Below are 24,549 nucleotides of genomic sequence, written 5' to 3'. Positions count from 1 at the left end.
AACACAGGAAGAGACCTTGGGGTTCTAGTGGTGATAAGAAGGCCATGTGCAATGGGAAGAGCATAATACAGAGTGATTGTGATGGACCCATAACACAGGAAGAGACCTAGGGGTTCTGGTGGTGATAAGACGGCCATGTGCAATGGGAAGACCATAATACAGAGTGATAGTGATGGACCCATAACACAGGACGAGACCTTGGGGTTCTAGTGGTGATAAGACGGCCATGTGCGGAGAAGTCAGCATGGGAAGAGCATAATACTCTGAGGTTTATGAAGTAGCATTTGTAGGAGGAGAACGACAGTACATGGGGCAACATACTGAATTGGCTAATGCTATAATGGTGTGGTAAACAGCACATCCAATAAATATATGTAGTGCCTACAAGTTCCAGACAGTATAGTGTTCAAAAAATAACATTTTAATACATGGGAAACATACTTATATGCTTCGGGATGAATTCACACAAGGTCCAACTGCATTTGGAATTTATTGCACAGGCATCATATTAATCATGTATATTGTGCTGAGTGTGAAGAAAAGAAACATCACAGCAAATATATAGTTGGACACAAAAAAAAACATATTGCAGGCAGTAATGCTAGAAGCATTAATACTTGCAAAACTTCCCAAAATATATTGTTACTAACGTTATATAGAAATATCTTGCAACAACAAGCATTTAACCACAGACGTGCCCATATGCGGGTACACAAGTATTGGGTGAGCTGCAATAGGTTTTCAGTATGTTTCATCAAACCAGCAGCCTCAAAATCAAAAAGGCAATCCTATGGATTGGTGAAAATTAAATGACTTTATCGCCACATGTTGAAGCTTCAATAAAAGAAAATCAATGTATTTTAGTGCAATCCTGGAAGAGATGAACGTAGGAGCAGAACAGGGCTGTTATTGCTCTCACGGAGACCTGCCACCATATACTGTAACACGCCAATGAGACAAGAGGTGACATGAACGGCAGAGGGATGTCAGAGGGCTGCCGTTTGGTGACCGGGGACAGTCACAGACTTGTAATGAAAGTTTTTAATCAGTCATCAAACTGGTATAGAATCCCCCCTCCCCTGCGCTACCGTGAGATGTGGGTGACAGTGTCTCCAGACCCCAGTAACCGCATGTCTCCTAATTACAGTCACACTGGATAACAGTTCCCACATCCATACGGTATTACACGTCGAAGTGCCATAAATCTGATCCAGAGGGGCACCCCGGGGGACGTCAAGGCTCTGGTTCCCTGTGACCAAACAGACAATGTGTGCCATAGGTCGGCCTTCATTCAGAGTGGGTGAGATGTGCACTGCACACAGGGCAGCAAATGCAAACTTCTATAGTCATAGAGTGCTAGAGACCACATCACATACATACACCAATGCCTGTTCTTCACACATCACATACATACATCAATCAATCAATGCCTGTACCTCAGAGTGTTAGAGAACACATACATACATACATACATACATCAATGCCTGTAAGAGTGTTATAAAGCACATCACATACATACATCAATGCCTGTACCTCAGAGTGTTAGAGAACACATCGCATACATACATCAATGCCTGCACCTCAGAGTGTTAGAGAACACATCACATACATACATCAATGCCTGCACCTCAGAGTGTTAGAGAACACATCGCATACATACATCAATGCCTGTACCTCAGAGTGTTAGAGAACACATCGCATACATACATCAATGCCTGCACCTCAGAGTGTTAGAGAACACATCACATACATACATCAATGCCTGCACCTGAGAGTGTTAGAGAACACATCGCATACATACATCAATACCTGTACCTCAGAGTGTTAGAGAGCACATCACATACATACATCAATGCCTGTACTTCACACATCACATACATACATCAATGCCTATACCTCAGAGTGTTAGAGAACACATCACATACATACATCAATGCCTGCACCTGAGAGTGTTAGAGAACACATCGCATACATACATCAATACCTGTACCTCAGAGTGTTAGAGAGCACATCACATACATACATCAATGCCTGTACCTCAGAGTGTTAGAGAACACATCGCATACATACATCAATGCCTGTACCTCAGAGTGTTAGAGAACACATCACATACATACATCAATGCCTGTACCTCAGAGTGTTAGAGAACACATCACATACATACACCAATGCCTGTACCTCAGAGTGTTAGAGAACACATCGCATACATACATCAATCAATGCCTGTACCTCAGAGTGTTAGAGAACACATACATACATACATACATACATCAATGCCTGTAAGAGTGTTATAAAGCACATCACATACATACATCAATGCCTGTACCTCAGAGTGTTAGAGAACACATCGCATACATACATCAATGCCTGCACCTCAGAGTGTTAGAGAACACATCACATACATACATCAATGCCTGCACCTCAGAGTGTTAGAGAACACATCGCATACATACATCAATGCCTGTACCTCAGAGTGTTAGAGAACACATCGCATACATACATCAATGCCTGCACCTCAGAGTGTTAGAGAACACATCACATACATACATCAATGCCTGCACCTGAGAGTGTTAGAGAACACATCGCATACATACATCAATACCTGTACCTCAGAGTGTTAGAGAGCACATCACATACATACATCAATGCCTGTACTTCACACATCACATACATACATCAATGCCTATACCTCAGAGTGTTAGAGAACACATCACATACATACATCAATGCCTGCACCTGAGAGTGTTAGAGAACACATCGCATACAGTACATACATCAATACCTGTACCTCAGAGTGTTAGAGAGCACATCACATACATACATCAATGCCTGTACCTCAGAGTGTTAGAGAACACATCGCATACATACATCAATGCCTGTACCTCAGAGTGTTAGAGAACACATCACATACATACAACCAATGCCTGTACCTCAGAGTGTTAGAGAACACATCGCATACATACATCAATGCCTGTACTTCACACATCACATATATACATCAATGCCTGTACCTCAGAGTGTTAGAGAACACATCACATACATACACCAATGCCTGTACCACAGAGTGTTAGAGAACACATCACATACATACACCAATGCCTGTACCTCAGAGTGTTAGAGAACACATCGCATACATACATCAATGCCTGTACTTCACACATCACATACATACATCAATGCCTGTACCTCAGAGTGTTAGAGAACACATCGCATACATACATCAATGCATGTACTTCACACATCACATACATACATCAATGCCTGTACCTCAGAGTGTTAGAGAACACATCACATACATACATCAATGCCTGTACCTCAGAGTGTTAGAGAACACATCGCATACATACATCAATGCCTGTACCTCAGAGTGTTAGAGAAGACATCACATACATACACCAATGCCTATACCTCAGAGTGTTAGAGAACACATCACATACATACACCAATGCCTGTACCTCAGAGTGTTAGAGAACACATCACATACATACATCAATGCCTGTACCTCAGAGTGTTAGAGAGCACATCACATACATACACCAATGCCTGTAAGAGTGTTAGAGAACACATCACATACATACACCAATGCCTGTACCTCAGAGTGTTAGAGAGCACATCACAAAAATACATCAATGCCTGTACCTCAGTGTTAGAGAGCACATCACATACATACATCAATGCCTGTACCTCAGAGTGTTAGAGAACACATCACATACATACATCAATGCCTGTACCTCAGAGTGTTAGAGAGCACATCACATACATACATACATCAATGCCTGTACCTCAGAGTGTTATAGACCACATCACATACATACATCAATGCCTGTACCTCAGAGTGTTAGAGAGCACATCACATACATACATACATACATACATACATACATACATCAATGCCTGTACTTCAGAGTGCTAGAGACCACATCACATACTTACATCAATGCCTGTACCTCAGAGTGTTAGAGAACACATCACATACATACATCAATGCCTGCACCTCAGAGTGTTAGAGAGCACATCACATACATACACCAATGCCTGTACCGCAGAGTGTTAGAGAGCACATCACATACATACATACATACATCAATGCCTGTACTTCAGAGTGCTAGAGACCACATCACATACATACATCAATGCCTGTACTTCAGAGTGCTAGAGACCACATCACATACATACATCAATGCCTGTACCTCAGAGTGTTAGAGAACACATCACATACATACATCAATGCCTGTACCTCAGAGTGTTATAGAACACATCACATACATACATCAATGCCTGTACTTCAGAGTGCTAGAGACCACATCACATACATACATCAATGCCTGTACCTCAGAGTGTTAGAGAACACATCACATACATACACCAATGCCTGTACCTCACAGTGTTAGAGAACACATCACATACATACATCAATGCCTGTACCTCAGATTGTTAGAGAACACATCACATACATACACCAATGCCTGTACTTCACACATCACATACATACATCAATGCCTGTACTTCAGTAATATCCAAGGTGCAGAGTCACTAGTGATCATTCTAGCATCTGCATTGTTCACAACCTGTGCGGCTCCCCTTTCCTGCCTGGTGTTTAGCTTGCTGCTGTGGTGCATCTAGTGTGGTCTGTTTTTCAATACTGATATGCACACCAACCTGTGCTAGCAGCACCACAGCAGAGTGTGACAACTCAAGGGCCTGATGCAGACGGTGCAATGGTTAGCATTACTGCCTCACATCACTGAGGTCATGGGTTCCATTCCCACCATGGCTCTAACTGTGCGGAGTTTGTATATTCTCCCCGTGCTTGTGTGGGTTTCCTCCGGGTACTACGGTTTCCTCCCACAATCCAAAGATATACTGGTAGGTAAATTGGGTCCCAAAAAATTGAACCCTAAAATGTCTGTGTGTGCGCGTACATGTGGTAGGGAGTATAGATTGTAAACTCCACTGGGACAGAAATACGAGTTCTGAATGACTACATCTCCTTTGTGCTATATTACTGTTGGAGTAATGCTAGTTTTACACTATAATCATACATGCTGAAAACTATAGAGGTTGCTATAACAACCAGAGTATGCACGGTTCCCATCCCAGTGCGGAATCATCTGCTGTTATACAGGCAGCTACTGATGTTCAGCTCAACGTATACACTGATGTAGGGATCGGAAGCTGAGCGATATTCCCTGATCTATGATAAAGTTAATAAACCAATAACTTTAAATTTTTTGGGGATGTTTCCCATTAGGAAAAGTCAGGATTTACCAATCAGATTTATAATGATGTGACCACTAGGTGGTGCTGTCCAGGCAATGGCAATGCGCAATATTTCACCTCGACATGTGAAATGAAGCCCTGAAATAAATAATTTGCAATCCCAAAAAGTGGAGATATTAATAAAAAAAAAGGCTATTTCATTGTCTGTGGACTGGATTCAGTGTTCATCCACTGAAAGGCAAAGAGCGCTATTGGTCACCTAGCGGCCAATCCAGAGTTGCTAGGCGGCCAATAGCGCTACTCGGGAGGAGGAGCCGCAGGATGTAAGCACACATCTTGAGGCTTTAGTTCTGCTGTGCAACTTAAGCTGGCCATACATCTACAGATTGATTGTCAGATTGGGCTGGTTATAACAAACACCTGGTAATATCTGAGTGACAGTTTTTGGCAGTTTTCCAGCATTTCAAAGCAAATGGTCAACTGTCATCTGCTCTCATCCATTACCAGGATTTTGTTCCATCCAGCCAGATCTGACAACCAATCTGTAGATGTATGGCCAGCTTAAGAGTACCAACAAGCCCATTAATGGACCGCATGCTGGGACTTGTGGTTCCACAGCAGAACCTAATAGTTTTTTCTATTTTTTTTACACATTTAAATCAGCGCGTTGGCTACCGGCCCAGGGACACCGGGGACAGCCCCGGGCTTCAGCCTGGGCAGGTAAGTTCTAGAGGGGGGGGGGGGGCACCTTCATTGGAGGGGTCCCCATGATCCCTGCCCAGTCAGGGGGTTAATGCTTTGGCCGGGAGGAACTTGTATAAAAAGTCTCCCCCCGGCTGTGGCATTACCCTGCTGGCTGGGTGGGCCCAGTGGTTCACAGAATATGAGTGACCCCTACTCATTTGTTCTCTGATTTTTTAAAACCAGGACCAGCTCTTTGAGCCTGGGGTCGTCTTTTTTTTTAATGATTTATTTATTTTTTTACCTTTTTCACACTGCAGCCAGCACAGATCTGACTGATACTGCATGTATGACGGATCTGACTGATACTGTATGTATAACTTATCTGACTGATCCGTGCTCGATACCCTCCAGCACTTGCATCCATTTCTATTCAGCCAACAGTACTGCAGGCTTGTGACTGTACCGCTTATGTCATCTGTACAGAACCACCGGAAGGCTGCTGTCTCCATCAGCAGAAGGCTGGACAGGTAAGTTACGGTATATACCGTGACGTGAAGCGAAGTACGCCGGCGGACAGAAGCGCCGTTGGTGACTGGAGCCTGAACATTGCGCAGCAGAACCGATAAATAATATTTATTACATACATCCCAACCATTGGCGTCACCCCACTCACCGTTCCATCTGGGTCCAGTGGCCGCACACTTCTATGTGTTCTCTTGTCAGATTAGGGATCTATAATAAATACAGGCATATATCATCACCGATCTGCCCGGGGGTCACACTGGCGTTAGCCTATTACTATTATCAGGGTAAAGTGCCCAAAACATATCTCCTCTCCCAGCATGACATGGGTATGGGCAGCACGGGTAATAGTGATTATATATTTGCGTACCCCATTATCCTGTGGAGTCCCCACAGATAACTCACCACTTTCTCCATGCCTGTAGTAAGAACTGGTAGCAGCACTGGGTCCTTCCCCGCGGTCACCATCAGAGATGGCACCACGATCTTAAAGGGAAAAACAAAAATGATAATGTTCCCAGAGCCAATGTCATCACTAGAGACAGGATTATATGCAACATAAAAAGCTTCAAATATGCATGCAAATATGCATGAAAAATACTGAAAATATGCATGAAAAGTGTTAAAATATGCTACATTAAATAATAAAAAAAGTAATTTTTAACTTATTTATTTAAAAATCAGCATACAATTAGTTGCAAATAAACCTCAAAAATAGGCCCACAGCATCTGCAGATGTCTAGTGCTGTACACAGGATTTTTTTTCTTTCTGGCTGCTACAGCATAGTGCAGCGTCCAAACCTCTTCTTGCATCAACTACACGGACCCTCATCTCCAGCGCCGATGGATCAAATGTCAGCATAGCGTGTGAGGTTGGCGCAGTGGAAGGCTTCCTCCCTGCGCCGCGTACTCACTGTGACGCAGCATTTCCTCCGCGCTGCGTGATGTCACAACCCTTCTGCCCGCCTCCTCTGCTGCAGAAGTCTCTCTCTTGGCGTAAAGTCCCAGGCCAGGGGCAGGCAAAGGTTCAGGAGCTTGGTAATGGCATCCGCCCCAACTGACTTTTATCAATATGGATTGGCAGCCTAGAGCAGTGTCAGACATAGCGTACATCCAAAGTTCCCAATCACTGCACACATATTGCCCCAGCCTGCACACTCTACCACTACCTGGCCAGCAGCAGCAGGGCAAAGCACTGCTGTGACTCGCGGGTCGGAAGGGGACAGGGCCTAAAATATGCACCAGTACTAGATTTTAGGTAAAATATGCAATAACCAGTGAGAATGGGCAAAATATGCAAATGCATATGTAAATATGCAAATGCATAAAATCCTGTCTCTAGTCATCACATATATACCCATTACATCACACACACACCCATTACATCACACACACACACACACACACACACACACACACACACACACACACACACACATTACATCACACCCTGCCATCCAATTACATCACACACATACCCATTACATCACATATATACCCATTACATCACACACACACACACATTACATCACACCCTGCCATCAAATTACATCACATATACACCCATTACATCACACACACCCATTACATCACACCCTGCCATCCAATTACATCACACACATACCAATTACATCACACCCTGCCATCCAATTACATCACATTTACACCCATTACATCACACACACCCATTACATCACACCCTGCCATCCAATTACATCACACAAACACACACCCATTACATCACACCCCACCATCCATTTACATCACACACACACACATACCCGTTACATCACACACACCCATTACATCACACCCAGCCATCCAATTACATCACACAAACACACACCCATTACATCACAATCCACCATCCAATTACATCACACACACACACACATACCCGTTACATCACACACACCCATTACATCACACCCAGCCATCCAATTACATCACACACATACCAATTACATCACATATATACCCATTACATGACACCCTGCCATCCAATTACATCACACACATACCCATTACATCACACCCCACCATCCAATTACATCACACACATACTTATTACATCACATATATACCCATTACATCACACACACACCCATTAAATCAAACATATACCCATTACATTATATATACAGTATATATATATATATATATATATATATATATATATATATATATATACACACAGTACACACCCATTACATCACAAACATATCCATTACATCATACTGTATATATATATATATCCAATCACATCACACACATACCAATTACATCACATACACACATACCCATTACATACAGAAACTACTGTGAAGTAATAAAAACTGTAAAAAATTATTGGTACTTGTGTATTATCACGGCGCCCACTATGGCATTTGCGTAGTGGGCTATTCACGGTAGTGAAATCGCATCGCATGCCATTATTGTATGGCATGCAATGCGATTTTCCTATGTAATTTATTCACTGCTCTGTGTCAGTGAATGCATTAAAAAGATAGGGTGCGTTAAAAAATCGCATCGCATGCCATTATTGTATGGCATGCGCTGCATTGGGATGCGTTAAAAAATCGCACCCCATCGCATCGCATGCCATTATTGTATGGCATGCGATGAGATATTGGTTCTGATTGAACCTATAATATTGCCATTTAATGTCCTATACCATTAAATGACATATCGGGCCAAATGTAATAGGGTGAGAGTTTCAGAAAGTGAGAGATTTTGGAAGAGTTTTCCCATGTTTTTTAAAGCAGCAATCAATTACATGGCAAAATCAACCTGGTTTCTCTTTCAATGGTCCTGGTGACACAGCTCAACACTGGGATGTAGGAGGGTCCGAAGGAGCCAGGCACCTATCCTAAAGCTTTAGAGGGTAGGCTCCTCCCCTACTGCATCCCTGGACTCTTCAGTTCGTGTTAGGTGCCCACTGGAGTGGGTGCTATTCTAAAGGGCTGCAGGAGCAGCCGAAGAATTAGAGTAGTTAGGGGATTTTTATTGTTTTATTAACTTTTACCCTAGCTAGGTAGGCACAGTGTGAGGATTCTCATAGTGAATCCTCACACTGCTAGCGCAGCAGGAGCTGACAGAAGCGCGTCCTGTCAGCTCACTGTGCACAGGGGAGACACTGTCTGGTCTCCCTGTGCAGCGCTTATAGCCTTTTCTTAAAGGCTGCCTGGGCTCCGGAGTATCCTGAAACCGGCTCCACATTTAGGTGGGGATCATGGGGGACAGGCGCTCCGTGATGGCGGCGGCCATTTTATGCGGAGGAGCTTACACGCTGAGCTCCTAGATGAGAGGACAGCAGCGTTGTGACAGGCATGTTCCAAGTGATCCCCAGTTGAGGGGGAGACACTGGAACTAGGAAATCCTACCTGAGGAGCGGCTGGCTGGGGGTGGTTGGCGCCAAAAGGTCACGGACCCCGCAGCAGCAGGGACCTGTGGTCTCTTCCTTCACTCTGACTTTGGCGCCTTTCAGAACGCTTGCAGCGGAGCTGAGCTGGCTTACTGATCCTGGCAGAGTGACTTGGATTTCCTGGGCATCGCTTCCCTGCAGTTGAAACCAACAGACAGATAAGTGATTGGGTGCATTGCCTCTGTATAAACGCTTGTACATTGTTTGCACTGTGTATACTGATAGATATACATTTATCACTTGCATCATGTCTGAGCATCAGGCTGTGGTTTTGGGGGAGGGAGCCCTTAGTGCACTGAGCGCGTGCAATGTTTGCACACAAAAGTTTGTCCCTGAGCAGATGGCCAAGGGGGGCTTATGTATTACTTGCGCTGATGTGAGACCCATGGGCAGTGAACCCCATAGGGCAGAGCAGATGGAACCTGCGTGGGCCAGGGCCCTAGGCAGGTCAGTTAACGCTTTGGTGCAGCTTTTGGACAGGCAGAGTGATGGGCTGGTAGAATCACAGAGACCTATGCCATCATCTCAGCAGTCGTCTGGCTCCTTGCCTCTTACCCAGGCAGATCCTGCGCTGATTCAGGTGATGCAGGATACTGCTAAAGGGATCAACAGGTTCAGTGAAATGCTGGACAAAATGGATGATGTGGCAGGGACCCCTAGAAGGTCTTATGCTTTAACTACTGTGGTAGATGAGGAGGAAGGAGAGTATACTGACATCCCCTGGGATCAGGGTGATGATGTGGAAGAGAACTCTGCTGCTGGTATAGAGGATCTCATTGTAGCTGTGAAGCAGGCTTTAAAGCTGTCTGTGGAGGATAAGACTCCTGTTAAAGGTGTTTTTAAGCGACAGCGGAAGGAGGCTGTTACTTTTCCTTCAGATGAGGGGTTACAGGAATTGTTAGAAGGGGCTTGGAAAACTCCTGATAAGAGGCTACAGATGCCTAAGCGATTCCTTAGTCTGTACCCCATGCCAGAGTCTCATGCGGAGCTCTGGGAAAAGGTCCCAGTTGTGGACGCTTCAGTGGCACGTTTGTCCAAGGCTACTGTATTACCAGTACAGGGCGGTGCAGCTTTCAAAGATTCTGTGGATAAAAAGCTGGAGGGTAACCTCAAGGCTATCTTTGAAGGGGTGGGGTTTACCTTACGGCCCCTTATTGCTTCAGCCTGGGTCTCTAAGGCCATGATAGAGTGGGCTGGTGAATTATGCACCATGCTGCAGGCTGACCCTGGTGCGTTACTGCTTGCAGAAAAGATTAAGGCAGCTGCAGAATATGCAGTGGAAGCAGAGGAGGAAGCTATTAAAATGGCAACCAGAGTGTCCACAGTCTCCATTAATGCCAGGAGAGTGCTTTGGCTTAAAGCCTGGGAAGCAGACAATGAGTCCAAGAAGGCTCTGGAAACATTAGCCTTCAAAGGAAAGGTACTTTTTGGTACCGAATTAGAGGAGATTATAAAGCAGGCCACGGGCGGCAAAAGTACATTCCTGCCGGCCTCCTCAGCAAAGCAGACGTCCAGATTTTCTGCTTTTAAGCCGTCCTTTCGGCCCTCCCCTAGAGGTGGTGCGTCCTTTCGAGGACAGTCTTTCAGGGGAAGGTTTCAGTCCTCTAGAGGCAAGACACAAAAGTCAAAATTTGGCTCTTTTCACAAGAAGCCTGCCACAAAGGGAGAGGATAAACCCTCTGCATGACTGTCAGGGGCTTCGCCCGACAGTGACAAAAGTGGGGGGGCGTCTCACACTCTTCAGGGACGCTTGGGCTTCTCTAGGCCAGGATGCCTGGGTGTTAGATATTATAACACAGGGTTACAAAATCCCTTGCAGAGGGCCGCCTCCGAAGAGGTTCATCCCCACATCCTTACCAAAGGAGGCACGGCTTCGTACAGCTCTTGTGAGAGCAGCTCACTCCCTTTTGGAAAAAGGGGTGGTTACACCAGTCCCCAGGGCAGAGTGGAAGAAAGGCTTTTACTCCACGCTGTTCCTGGTGCCCAAACCAGACGGGTCTTTCAGACCAATACTAAATTTGAAGTCCCTAAATGTTCATTTATGGGTAGACCCTTTCAAAATGGAGTCCCTACGGTCAGTACTCCTGAGTCTGGACCAGGGAGAATTTTTGGCGTCCATGGATGTCCAGGACGCATATTTGCACGTTCCTATACACCCGGAGCATCAGACCTTGTTGAGGTTTGCCATAGGAGACCTGCATTTACAATTCCGGGCGTTACCCTTTGGGCTAGCAACCGTGCCAAGGGTATTCACATAATGTCAGTAATGGCGGCGGTGCTGAGGCTCAGGGGAATCACAGTAATACCCTATTTGGACGATCTCCTGTTCAAAGCAGAGTCAGCAGCCATGCTGCAGAGTCACTTGGCAGAGGCCATCAGTTTTTTGCAGGCTCACGGCTGGATTTTAAATTTGCAAAAATCTCAGTTGGTACCGTCACAAAGGCTCCAATTCTTGGGAGTCATACTGGACACCCATCTTCATCGGGTATTCCTCCCGGAGGTAAAGGCCAGGGATCTGGTCACCCTAGTCCAGGAGATTCTCAGGGCTCAGAGCATTTCAGTATGGAGGTGCCTCAAGCTCCTGGGGAAGATGGTGGCGTCATTCGAGACGCTTCAATTTGCCAGGTTCCACTCTCGGAGGTTCCAATGGAACATTTTGTCAGCCTGGTCAGGAAACACTTTGACCATGAAATCCGAGATGATAGTGCTGTCTTCGGACACCCGAGAATCCTTGAAATGGTGGACAGAAGTAGATTCCCTTCAGTGGGGTCGGTCATTACAGACCTGGGACTGGTTGATAGTAACTACCGACGCCAGTCTCAGGGGCTGGGGGGCAATAGTCCTGGATCTCAGGCTTCAGGGCCTGTGGACGGCAGAGGAATCAGCGTTACCAATCAACATCTTGGAGCTGAGAGCTGTCTGGAAAGTGATTTCCTTGGCGGGAGGCAGGTTACAGAACCTCCCTTTGAGGATTCAGACCGACAATGCCACAGCTGTGGCGTATCTGAATCACCAGGGAGGTACACGCAGCAGATTGGCCATGTGGGAGGTGTCCAGAATCTTCCTATGGGCGGAACAGAATGTTCCAGCTGTATCGGCTATATTCATTCCAGGAATAGAGAATATAGAAGCCGACTTCCTGAGCAGGGAGGAGCTCAAGGAAGGGGAATGGAGCTTACACCCTCAGGTGTTTCACCAAATCACTTCGATGTGGGGAACTCCGGATGTGGACCTGATGGCATCCAGGGTCAACCGTCAAGTGCCCAGGTTCTATGCCAGAACAAGGGATCCACTAGCGGAGGCAGTGGATGCCATGACTATTCACTGGCAGGGAGATCTCCTTTATGCATTCCCACCAGTACCAATGTTACCGAGACTTCTGAAGAAAATACAGGGGCAGAAGGTTCCAGTGATCTTAGTGGCCCCAGATTGGCCAAGGAGGTCCTGGTACTTCAGAGGTTGTCTGTGGACTCATGGCGTCTACCTCTGAGACCAGACCTTCTAAGACAAGGCCCATTCAATCACCTGGATTCAGATCGATTGATTTTGACGGCCTGGCTATTGAAACCATCATTTTGAAAAGAAAAGGGTTTTCTGAGGCAGTAGTAAAGACGATGATAAAAGCCAGAAAAGCTGTATCTTCGGCAAATTATTATAGAGTCTGGAAGACTTACATTCGATGGTGTGAGAGAAGAAAGGCTCATACATCTCATTTTAAGCTATCAAGAATGATGGAATTCTTACAAGATGGTTTTTCATCGGGCCTAAGCCTTCAGTCACTGAAGGTGCAGATTTCGGCCTTGTCCATCTATTTCCAGAAAAAGATAGCCATTTTGCCGGAAATTCAAACCTTTTTACAAGGAGTATCCAGGTTGAAACCTCCATACAAGCAACCAGTAGCACCTTGGGATCTATCACTGGTTTTGGAATGCCTTCAAAATGCACCTTTTGAACCTTTAAGGTCGGCTGACTTTAAGTTTCTCACGTGGAAGCTAGTGTTTTTGTTAGCAGTAGCATCTGCTAAAAGAGTTTCAGAATTGGGAGCTTTGTCATGTAAATCTCCCTTCTTAATTTTTCATGATGACAGGGCTGTTTTAAGAACAGTGCCTCAGTTTTTACCGAAGGTGGTATCTACCTTCCATTTAAATCAGGAGATAGTTCTACCTGTGTTTCAACCCCCAGAGGGTTCTAAGAAAAGGGACAAGTTGAGAACTTTGGATGTTGTGCGTGCCTTACGCATATATGTGGACAGAGTGAAGAGTGTCAGGAAGACTGACACATTGTTGGTATTGTATGACGTACACAAAATTGGTTGGCCTGCATCTAAGCAGACTATTGCTAGGTGGTTGCGGTCTGTGATAGCCTTTGCATACACCAAAGTGGGTAGACCAGTACCGGCCAAAATAAATGCGCATACCACCAGGTCAGTTGCCACCTCTTGGGCGGTTCGACATGGGGCCACAGCTGAGCAGGTTTGCAGAGCTGCCACTTGGTCATCTGTTCACACATTTGCCAAATTCTATAGATTCCATGAGTTCGCGTCGGAGGACGCATCATTCGGGCGAGCAGTGCTGAGAGCTGCAGACCTGAGCGTACCCTCCCAAAGGACCGGCTCTGGAACGTCCCAGTGTTGAGCTGTGTCACCAGGACCATTGAAAGAGAAAAAGGGATTTTTGTAAGAACTTACCGTTCGAATCCCTTTCTCTGATATGGTCCTGGTGACACAGCGATCCCTCCCTTACGCTCAGTAAGTATGCCAGAAGTTTCATGATGTTCATGTTAAAATGGTTAAAAGTTAACAGTTTTCTGTTATAAAATGTGCATATAATATGTGCAGGCGTTTGTACTGAGTTAATGTATTCCAGTGGCTTTGAAAGTTTGAACTGAAGAGTCCAGGGATGCAGTAGGGGAGGAGCCTACCCTCTAAAGCTTTAGGATAGGTGCCTGGCTCCTTCGGACCCTCCTACATCCCAGTGTTGAGCTGTGTCACCAGGACCATATCAGAGAAAGGGATTCGAACGGTAAGTTCTTACAAAAATCCCTTTTTTGCCATGTAATTGATTGCTGCTTTAAAAAACATGGGAAAACTCTCCCAAAATCTCTCACTTTCTGAAACTCTCACCTTATTACATTTGGCCCCCTATGTCATTTATTTAGCCCCCCCCCCACTATCCATGCCATCCCGAAGAGTGGCGAGCAGGGCCGGGGGTACGTGTCCACCCGACCTTTGCTTACCCCCCCTATCCACATCAGCATGGAGTTGATTTTATATAGTGTGGCGAGCGCAGCGAGCCCCGCAAGGGGACGCGTAATACATGTAACATAATACACGTCCGCTCGCCACACTATATAAAATCAACTCCACGCCGACGTGGATATTGGGGGTATGAAAAGGTCGGTCGGACGCATACCGCCGCCGCTCGCCACGCTTCGGGATCACGTCGATACTGGGGGGGCGCCTTAATAAATGATATTATATGTCATTTAATGGTATAGTACATTAAATGCCATTATAAGTGTCAAAATCGCATGCCATACCATAACGGCATGCGATGCGATTTTACTACGTTTGCGTACGTAGTAAAATCGGGCGCCGTGATAATACACAAGTACCAAATTATTACCTCTCACATTGCCAGATATAAAAGCAATTACAGGATGAGTGTCACTTTAAGGGCCAGATGCACTAAGCGTCAAAAGTGATGATCAGCTCCTACCTGCCATGTCACAGACTGTTTGAAAAAGGTCAGGCAGGAGCTGATTGGTTGGCTGTTTATCACTCTCCATTTTATCACTTTTGAGGCTTAGAGAATCTGGCCCTTAGTGAGTATACAGTGTGACTAGTTTATGCTGAGCACTTTCCAGCATCCGAATGTGAATATAACTCCTACTGGTAACAGCATCTGGTTTTCCTGTGGTGAGGAAAGTGCTGGACGCATTGTGTGTGAGGAAACAGCGGCAGGGAGGCATTTGTAGCCTGATATACCTGGTGCCTATGACGGCCTATGGTTATTACCAGGGCAACACGCCAAGGCTTCGGTGCCAAGCACTGCCTGCCATCCTAGGACACATGGTGTGTACTTTAAAACATCTGGACCATTTCCCTGTTGGAGGGACCTTTAATTATATGCAAGATTTGAATAAATAATCACATGAAAAATGGCTCTGCCAAACGAATCGTCTCGTACGTCGTATCACATCTGCCTATAGACAGCAGCCAGAACCCTGCCGTGTGGCCAGGATTAACCCTGCGCTGTCTGACTGCCCTGACAGGATTACAGACAACTGATCACATGGCAGTAAGGCCCTATTTTCGGAGGGAATGGCAGGTCACTGGAAAGGTCACTTTTGACTCTTACGGAGGCAGCCATCTTGGACCCGCTGGGATAAATATAAAGGTGTTCGTGATGCGGGATGCATAATGCAGCCTCCCACAGCCAGCAGCTCTACCATTGACCACTACGGGCGACTGTTACCGCCGCCGGACATACAGACGTCTCCCCGATGAACACACACAAAGTTACCTTCCAGCCATGAGCAGTCTTCGTCCACTCCCAGGTCCGGTCCATGTTTCTGTACCAGTTCAGTGGGCCTCTGCGAAGTATGGAAGGAGAAACCGTTCTGAAGAAGGTGCAAATGAGTTCTGCAAGTAAATATTCCTATCGCACATCTGCCCTACCTGAACCCGCTCTTCTTAAACTGGGCCACATAGAACTGCAGCTCAGATTCATTGAGTATTTTGCTGAGAGGTATTTCCTCCGGGAGTCCGACAAACAGCCCACCTGTGTTGGGGAGGGGAGAGGAGACGGCCGTAAGCGTAAGTAGCGAATTAGGTTACAACACACATGCAATAGGGTGCGGAATGTCGGAATAGGGTGCGGAATGTCGGCTGATCTCGGGTAATTCTTTAAAGCGTCAATGATTTACAAGGCAAGATATTGCCTTGTCAATAATTGCCGCTTTAAAAAAAACCTTCGGAGATCAGCCGGATTTTGGGGACATGGACCATGATGATGATATTCATGGAGAGTAGAGGATTTGCGATAATTGAATCATTTCATTCAAGTTTTGCTTCTTTATTATGTTTGTTGGGGCTTAAGAGTAAGCACACAAGATACAACCACCACCGTATCCCAGCATAGAAGACGTGGGGGGGGGCAAAGTAGACAGCGAGGATGGATGGCAGGAAACTGTTCGGCCCATGATAGTAACACATTGCTTCTGGCGTAAGGGGAGGGGCTCATAACGGCTTCCCTGGATTGATATTCTGTCTATAGAGGGTGGGGAGCGATTGGTTGTAGTTTATAGGACATAGACCCCCTACACCCCCAATAATGACTCATTGCTCACCTATCGTTTAATCCACACCGTTATATCAGTGCTATCCATTGGACTGTGACGTGGCACTATACTGTCTGTATTACGCCGGCCCTTTATGAAAGGCGGCGCGGGGCCACGTGAATTCAGCAATGTAGATTTATCATTCCAGAAATGTTAACAGATGAAGAGAAATCCCTTGGCACACGGAAGCGTACCAAGCTAATGTGATGGATGGACTTGTAAAGCGCCGATGACTGGCACAAACGCAGGGCACCAAAGATGGATTTCACGTCAAGGAGATAAAGTCTCTATCGAGTCCCCCGGCAGTGTCTGCAGTACATTACTGTATTAGCTGCGGCGCTCTGTACGGACCACCCCGGCTTTATATGGAACAAGCTTAGCTATTATCATGGTACGCACAGGAAGATCCCCCGTGTGATCATCTATTCTAGAGGATGATACATTGCAGTGTCCAAAGTGACTGAAGGTGCGATAGATCAAAGCGTTATCTCATTAAGCCCCGGAATATTCTGCATGCCAGCACAAAGGTCATGTGTCTGCCAGGGTACTGTCATGCCAGGTACAAGGGACTAACGGAGACTGCGGGGACAAGGGACTAACTGTAATAGGGAATACATGGCCACTACCACTAAGGTAAGAATGCACATGCAAAAGGCATCACATCGATTTATCGGACTATAAACCATTAGCTCTGAATCTGACCATTATCAGATTCGTTTTTTTTTATACTTTTTCCTCTAAAATGATTATTTCATGATGCCTACTGGTGGGATGTAATACAAAACCCGATTCAGACCTAATTGCACAGCTGCAAATTTGCAGCGTCTAGTGTCCAGTTAAGACCCCGCCCAACAAAACCCATCGTAACCGGCTCACCATCGGCCATATCCACAACGCTTCAGAAACGCTTGCGTCCCTTCGCCGCCCGCCCAGCGCTGCGTCACTTACCCCCGCCGGCACTTAAACTGCAATCTTATTTTCTTCAGTGCAGTTTAAGGGCTCACACACGCACGCATGCGTAGAAGCACCGAAATCGACAAATAGCAATTTCCGCACTTTAGCGCTGTAAGCTGAATTAGCCCCCATGTTTTTTTTTTTTCATTTAAAGATCTGTCATGAAACGAATGACGGCGAGTAAATGACATTTAGTCAAGTGTGTTCTGCAGCTCAGGTGTTAACCCTTTCAGTGCCGGCGCTGCTGTGAGTGATCCACAAAATATCCGCTACAAATGCCGACGCCGCTCACAGCGACTGTGCTTTTTTTTCCCGTTGCAATATTTAACTAAAATGTAATGAACTGACTCGGCTGTAGTGGTATTTATTTATACTAAAAGAACAGTCGCTGTGAGCGGCGCCGGCATCTTTAGCGGATATTTTGTGTATCGCTCACAGCAACGTTGGCACTCAAAGGGTAAACATGAAGCCAAGCGCTGTAATTCAGGAGGTGATGTGAATGATTACCTCTGGCGCACACGCCGCTTGTTCCTACGAAAGGTGGAAGCTTGTCCTACAATAAAACAGAAAAACAACGTAAGATAAAAACCCATCTAAAAGGCGCTAATAAAAAACGGTCCGAAATCGATAAACAGAGACGGGCGCTCACCACCTGCGCCGTGGGAGGGCTGATTCAAGGGTCAAATTTTGCAATGTAGTAACTGTGTGGCAGCAATGTGCCCCGTGATGTGACCGGTCAGTGATAACTCCCAGGAGTACTGGCCCAGCCCACGGCGTCAGGTGCACAGGTAACGGACAGGACTGCGGTAAGGCTCAGGAACAGTCAGCAGTGATGAAGCGCTGTGCACAGGACTCTGGACTGATGGAGAATATGTTCTGATCGCTGCATGACAAAAGCATCTATAATAAGCCAGCGTGATAAATTCTGCAATATGCAAAGTCACCTCTGCAACAGGGCCATCCGTCATCCGTGAATTAGGCCCCTGCCGTAGTCCTACACTTGCTGGTAGATTTTATTGCACTGTTTTGTCTGGGAGTCTGTTAACTCTTTGGGGCTTATTCCGGGTCACGCGTAACAGAGCACACAACAGCGCCTATCACCTGTCTGCTTTCTTATGCAAATGCCGCTACAAACTCCTTCCTTGGTGTATATACGTTCAGCCACTTGTGCAAGCCCTGACATGTTAGCATCTGTGTATGCTGTAATACTGGTTGGTGTATTGTTTTACACCAGCATCTGCACCTGTCCTACGGAAGACCCCGGGAAGATCCCGGCTACTTGCACCGGCACGCCCACGGTGCTCCCATCACACACCCACTGAACAACCCATGTTTGCATGCACCGCTAGCCCCCTCCCAGTCACCGCCAATAGTACGCCCATCACTTTTCACCCACAACGCAGACGTTCTGTGTAACGAATGTGCCATAAGGCTGCCTATTCCTTCTGATACAGACACGAAATATGAGTGAAACGCACAAAGTGTTCAAGGATAGGATAGCCCAATATCCGCGGAAATACTGGTCATCAACATATAACTACTAATGGACCCCAGGAGTTGAAATAGGGGACTTCCTGGTTGCCTGTATGATGAAGGGTGTGGGACAAGAAGAAGAATCACAAGAGAGCGCCACCATAAAGGGGGTTATTCTGATTCACTCTCTAATGAACAAAACCATGTGCACTGCAGGTGGGGCAGACGTAACTTGTGCAGAGTTAGATTTGGGTGGGGTTTACTGCAAACGGATATCTATATTGCAGTGTAAAAATAAAGCAGCCAGTATTTACCCTGCACAGAAACAAAATAACTCACCCAAATGTAACTCTCTCTGCACATGTTACATCCGCCCCACCTGCAGTGCACATGGTTTTGTACATTAGAGAGTGAATTTGCCTTTGCGAGTGAACCAGAATAAGCCCTAAAGACCATCAGAACTTGGATTGGCTGCGTGTACAGGTGTGAATTACTGTATGAATGTCAGAAATTATTCAACAAAGAGGCCAAAATGTAAAAAAAAAACCCATAAAAACAAATTATAGTTATATGTTATAAATAAGGGGCAAAACTAACTAACAAGGGCTTAATGGGTGGGATTTGTAATGGATGGGGGAGCCTCTCAGGCAAAACATGGGGGGGGGGGGGTGTCTATTGCAGCTACCACGCTGCCCAGTACGTATTATTGAGCGGTTTCTTTATATTTTTGCTGCGGTGAACAAGACGCTGGCAATGAGTCTGTCATACAACCAGTGGGGGCTCCAGAGGGCGGGCTGCAGTTTGGTTCAAAATTCAAATAGGAGAGCCACACCAACTGCCATTCCAAACTGACCTATTTGAATTTTGAACTGTGCTGCAGTCCCTCCTCTGGATCCGCCAATGCATACAACCACCGCACACCACCACCAGCAGTTTGGTTTCCGACCAGAGTATTACAGCAGGCCCCATATCCTCAGATAACTGATATGTTGTTCTCCTCCCAGAGAACGACACAACATTCTACACTTACCAAGCGTGCTGCACGCCCATCACCCGTGATGATATATGCGGTCATTGTGGCTGGGAAGTGACCTCACACACTGCTTATAAATAGTGCATACTTTCCCTTTACTAAGGTTGATCCTGAGACCATCTGAAACCTCGATCTCAGCCAGATTTAGAAACCGTCAATTATTAATGTTGGCAAAGGAAAGTATTTAGTTCTGCTCTGGTTTGTACTAATCTATCTAACTCCTGTTCTGGTTTGTCGTGTCAGGGACACCTCGGATATCAGAGCCCCGTACCGCAAGGAGGTGCGAGGTGAGGAGGAGGTGAGAGGCAGCTGGGCTGCAGCCTCCCCCTGGCACCTGGATCAGTTTCTCCTGCACAACGTACGTACATTTACTGCTGAGGCAAATGCCGGGATGCCCCTTTGTAATGCTATAAATACACACAGAGAGAGCAGGTGAATGAGCTGCGTTGTCAGAGAATGCAGTAAGCGCTCTGCAGCAGGGTCTCTGTGACCACTGCGATGAGACGGGAGTATTATTACAGGCGGATTCGGTTGCGGGTGTAAACAATTGATGAGGCCGGATCTTGTGTCTCGGCTATTTTCCGATAAGTGGCGGGTCATGTAGCGTTAAAGTGGAGAAATTAGGAGGCCTGGGCCAGGTTGGGATTTTCACACTGAAGGATCAGTGTACAGGTTACGAAACACAGTAACCCTCCTATTTCTACTGCGGGGAATTCATGGTTATCGTAATAAAGGGTACGGGATAATGGTTTTGGGCTAGTCGCCCAATTAGGTCAGACAGGTTCATTCTGTACACTACTAAAATGCTATTACTACTGTTATCTTTATATTTCTGTTCAGTGCCATCTCTTGCCATGCCGCACACTGCCCCAGAATGCCTTGTTTTGTGCAGCAGTACAGAAATAATGACTGCACCGCGGCAGAGGTTATGCCGGCGGCAAAGCGGGGAAAAGGTTACACTAGAGGCAGAGCAGGGAAGAGGTTACACTGGAGGCAGAGCGGGGAAGAGGTTACACTGGAGGCAGAGCGGGGCAGAGGTTACACTGGAGGCAGAGCGGGGCAGAGGTTACACTGGAGGCAGAGCGGGGAAGAGGTTACACTGGAGGCAGAGCGGGGCAGAGGTTACACTGGAGGCAGAGCGGGGCAGAGGTTACACTGGAGGCAGAGCGGGGAAGAGGTTACACTGGAGGCAGAGCGGGGAAGAGGTTACACTGGAGACAGAGCGGGGCAGAGGTTACACTGGAGGCAGAGCGGGGCAGAGGTTACACTGGAGGCAGAGCGGGGCAGAGGTTACACTGGAGGCAGAGCGGGGCAGAGGTTTCACTGGAGGAAGAGCGGGGCAGAGGTTACACTGGAGGCAGAGCGGGGAAGAGGTTACACTGGAGGCAGAGCGGGGAAGAGGTTACACTGGAGGCAGAGCGGGGAAGAGGTTACACTGGAGGCAGAGGTTTCACTGGAGGCAGAGCGGGGCAGTGGTTACACTGGAGGCAGAGTGCGACAGAGGTTTCCCTGGAGGCAGAGGGTACACTGGAGGCAGAGCGGGGCAGAGGTTACACTGGAAGCAGAGCGGGGCAGAGGTTACACTGGAGGCAGAGCGGGGCAGAGGTTACACTGGAGGCAGAGCGGGGAAGAGGTTACACTGGAGGAAGAGCGGGGCAGAGGTTACACTGGAGGCAGAGCGGGGAAGAGGTTACACTGGAGGCAGAGCGGGGCAGAGGTTACACTGGAGGCAGAGCGGGGCAGAGGTTACACTGGAGGCAGAGCAGGGCAGAGGTTACACTGGAGGCAGAGCGGGGCAGAGGTTACACTGGAGGCAGAGCGGGGCAGAGGTTACACTGGAGGCAGAGGTTACACTGGAGGCAGAGCTGGGCAGAGGTTACACTGGAAGCAGAGGGAGCATTTTACGGGGTGCTTTATTTTATCATAATTTTCACCACGTCAACATTAATCATGATAATGATGATCTAGCACCAACTTAAACGTTCCAGCAGTGTCTTCTTGGTCTGGCAGTGATAATATGGTGACTTCCGACATATTCAGCGGTGATTATAGCTACAGTAGCTCTAACCCTAGTGCCCAACCCTAAACCCTACATCCCCTATAGTCCCTAACCTCCTCCTTGTGCCTGACTTCTACCCCTCCCTCAGGTGCATAAACCTACCCCACTCTTGTAGCCTAACCCTAACCACCACAGCTAAACTCTCCCCCTAGTGCCTAACCATCCCCATGCAAAACCTAAGCCTAACAACCCCCCCACCACCGCAGTGCTTAACCCTAGGTTCCCACAGCCCAACCATAACTCCTTCTCACAACCCAACCCCCGCATTGCCTAACCTTAACTCCTTCTTCCTGCAGCCTAACCCTAACTCTTCCTTCCCAAAGCCCAACCCCTCTCCTCCATTGCCTAACCTTAACCACAGTCCAACCCCCAATTGTCTAACCCTAACTCTTCCTTCCCGCAGCCCAACCCCTCTCCTCCATTGCCTAACTCTTCCTTCCTGCAGCCCAACCCCCCATTGCCTAACCCAAACTCTTCATTCCGCAACCCAACCCCTCTCCTCCATTGCCTAACCGTAACTCTTCCTTCCCGCAGCCCAATCCCCCTCCTCCATTGCCTAACCTTAACTCTTCCTTCCCCCAACCCCCCCATTGCCTAACCCAAACTTTTCCTTCCCACAGCCCAACCTCTCTCCTCCATTGCCTAACCGTAACTCTTCCTTCCCGCAGCCCAACCCCTCTCCTCCATTGCCTAACCTTAACTCTTCCTTCCCCCAACCCCCCCATTGCCTAACCCAAACTCTTCCTTCCCACAGCCCAACCCCTCTCCTCCATTGCCTAACCTTAACTCTTCCTTCCCCCAACCCCCCCATTGCCTAACCCAAACTCTTCCTTCCCACAGCCCAACCCCTCTCCTCCATTGCCTAACCTTAACTCTTCCTTCCCCCAACCCCCCCATTGCCTAACCCAAACTCTTCCTTCCCACAGCCCAACCCCTCTCCTCCATTGCCTAACCCTAACTCTTCCTTCCCCCAACCCCCCATTGCCTAACCTTAACTCTTCCTTCCGCAACCCAACCCCTCTCCTCCATTGCCTAACCGTAACTCTTCCTTCCCACAGCCCAACCCCCTCCCATTGCCTAACCTAAACTCTTCCTTACTGCAGCCCAAACCCCCCCCCCCCATTGCCTAACCCTAACTCTTCCTTTTGGCAGCCTAAACCCACTGTTTCCTAACCCTAACTCTTCCTTCGAGCAGCACAACCTCTCTCCTCCATTGCCTAACCCTAACTCTTCCTTCCCAGAGCCTAACCGCCCCATTGCCTAACCATAACTCTTCCTTCCTGCAGCCCAACCCCCCCATCGCCTAGCCCTAATTCTTCCTTCCTGCACCCAAAACACCCCATCGCCTAACCCTAACTCTTCCTTCCCGATGCCCAAACACCCATTGCCTCCCTTCCCGCAGCTGAATCCCCCATTGCCTAAGCCAATGTCTTCCTTCCCGCAGCCCATCCCCCCCCTCATTACCTAACCCTAAGTATTCCCTACCGCAGCCCAGTCCCCCCAGAGCCAAACCCTAACTTCCTTCCTGCAGCCTACCCCTAACCTCCCCAAACACAACCTAACCATAACACTCCCCCTAGTGTCTATCCCTAACCCTTCTCTCCCATAGCATAATCCCTCCCCCCATTGCCTAACCCCAACCTGCCCATCCACAGCCTAACACCCCACCTACTGCCTAACCTCCTGCCAACCTTCCCCTAGCGTTGCCTAACCCTCTCGCTCCTGCAGATTTTAAACATTTTACATTCCAATCCTATAACAATGATTATCGTGGTGTCATTGGGAATGTCAACATTAATACTGCGTCCCTTAGTACCAGCACCGAGCCGTCAGCCCTAA

The 24,549-nt window shown here is 47.2% G+C and overlaps 1 protein-coding gene across 1 annotated transcript in view; it reads right to left on the bottom strand.

The window, feature by feature from the left end:
* EPHX2 (epoxide hydrolase 2) overlaps nt 1-24,549 on the bottom strand; it is a 96,575-nt gene that overhangs the window by 16,306 nt on the left and 55,720 nt on the right. Inside the window, exons 14-18 of the mRNA XM_083178844.1 lie at nt 18,653-18,698; nt 16,530-16,632; nt 16,375-16,444; nt 6,832-6,912; nt 6,578-6,636 (exon numbers count right to left, since the gene is read on the bottom strand). Of these exons, the coding sequence (XP_083034970.1) occupies nt 6,578-6,636; nt 6,832-6,912; nt 16,375-16,444; nt 16,530-16,632; nt 18,653-18,698 (359 nt within the window). The remainder of the gene's footprint in view (nt 1-6,577; nt 6,637-6,831; nt 6,913-16,374; nt 16,445-16,529; nt 16,633-18,652; nt 18,699-24,549) is intronic.

This window comes from Crinia signifera, chromosome 3, assembly GCF_055691185.1.
Source record: "Crinia signifera chromosome 3, ASM5569118v1, whole genome shotgun sequence".
NCBI lineage: Eukaryota > Metazoa > Chordata > Amphibia > Anura > Myobatrachidae > Crinia > Crinia signifera.
This window is presented reverse-complemented; position numbering and strand designations above follow the sequence as displayed.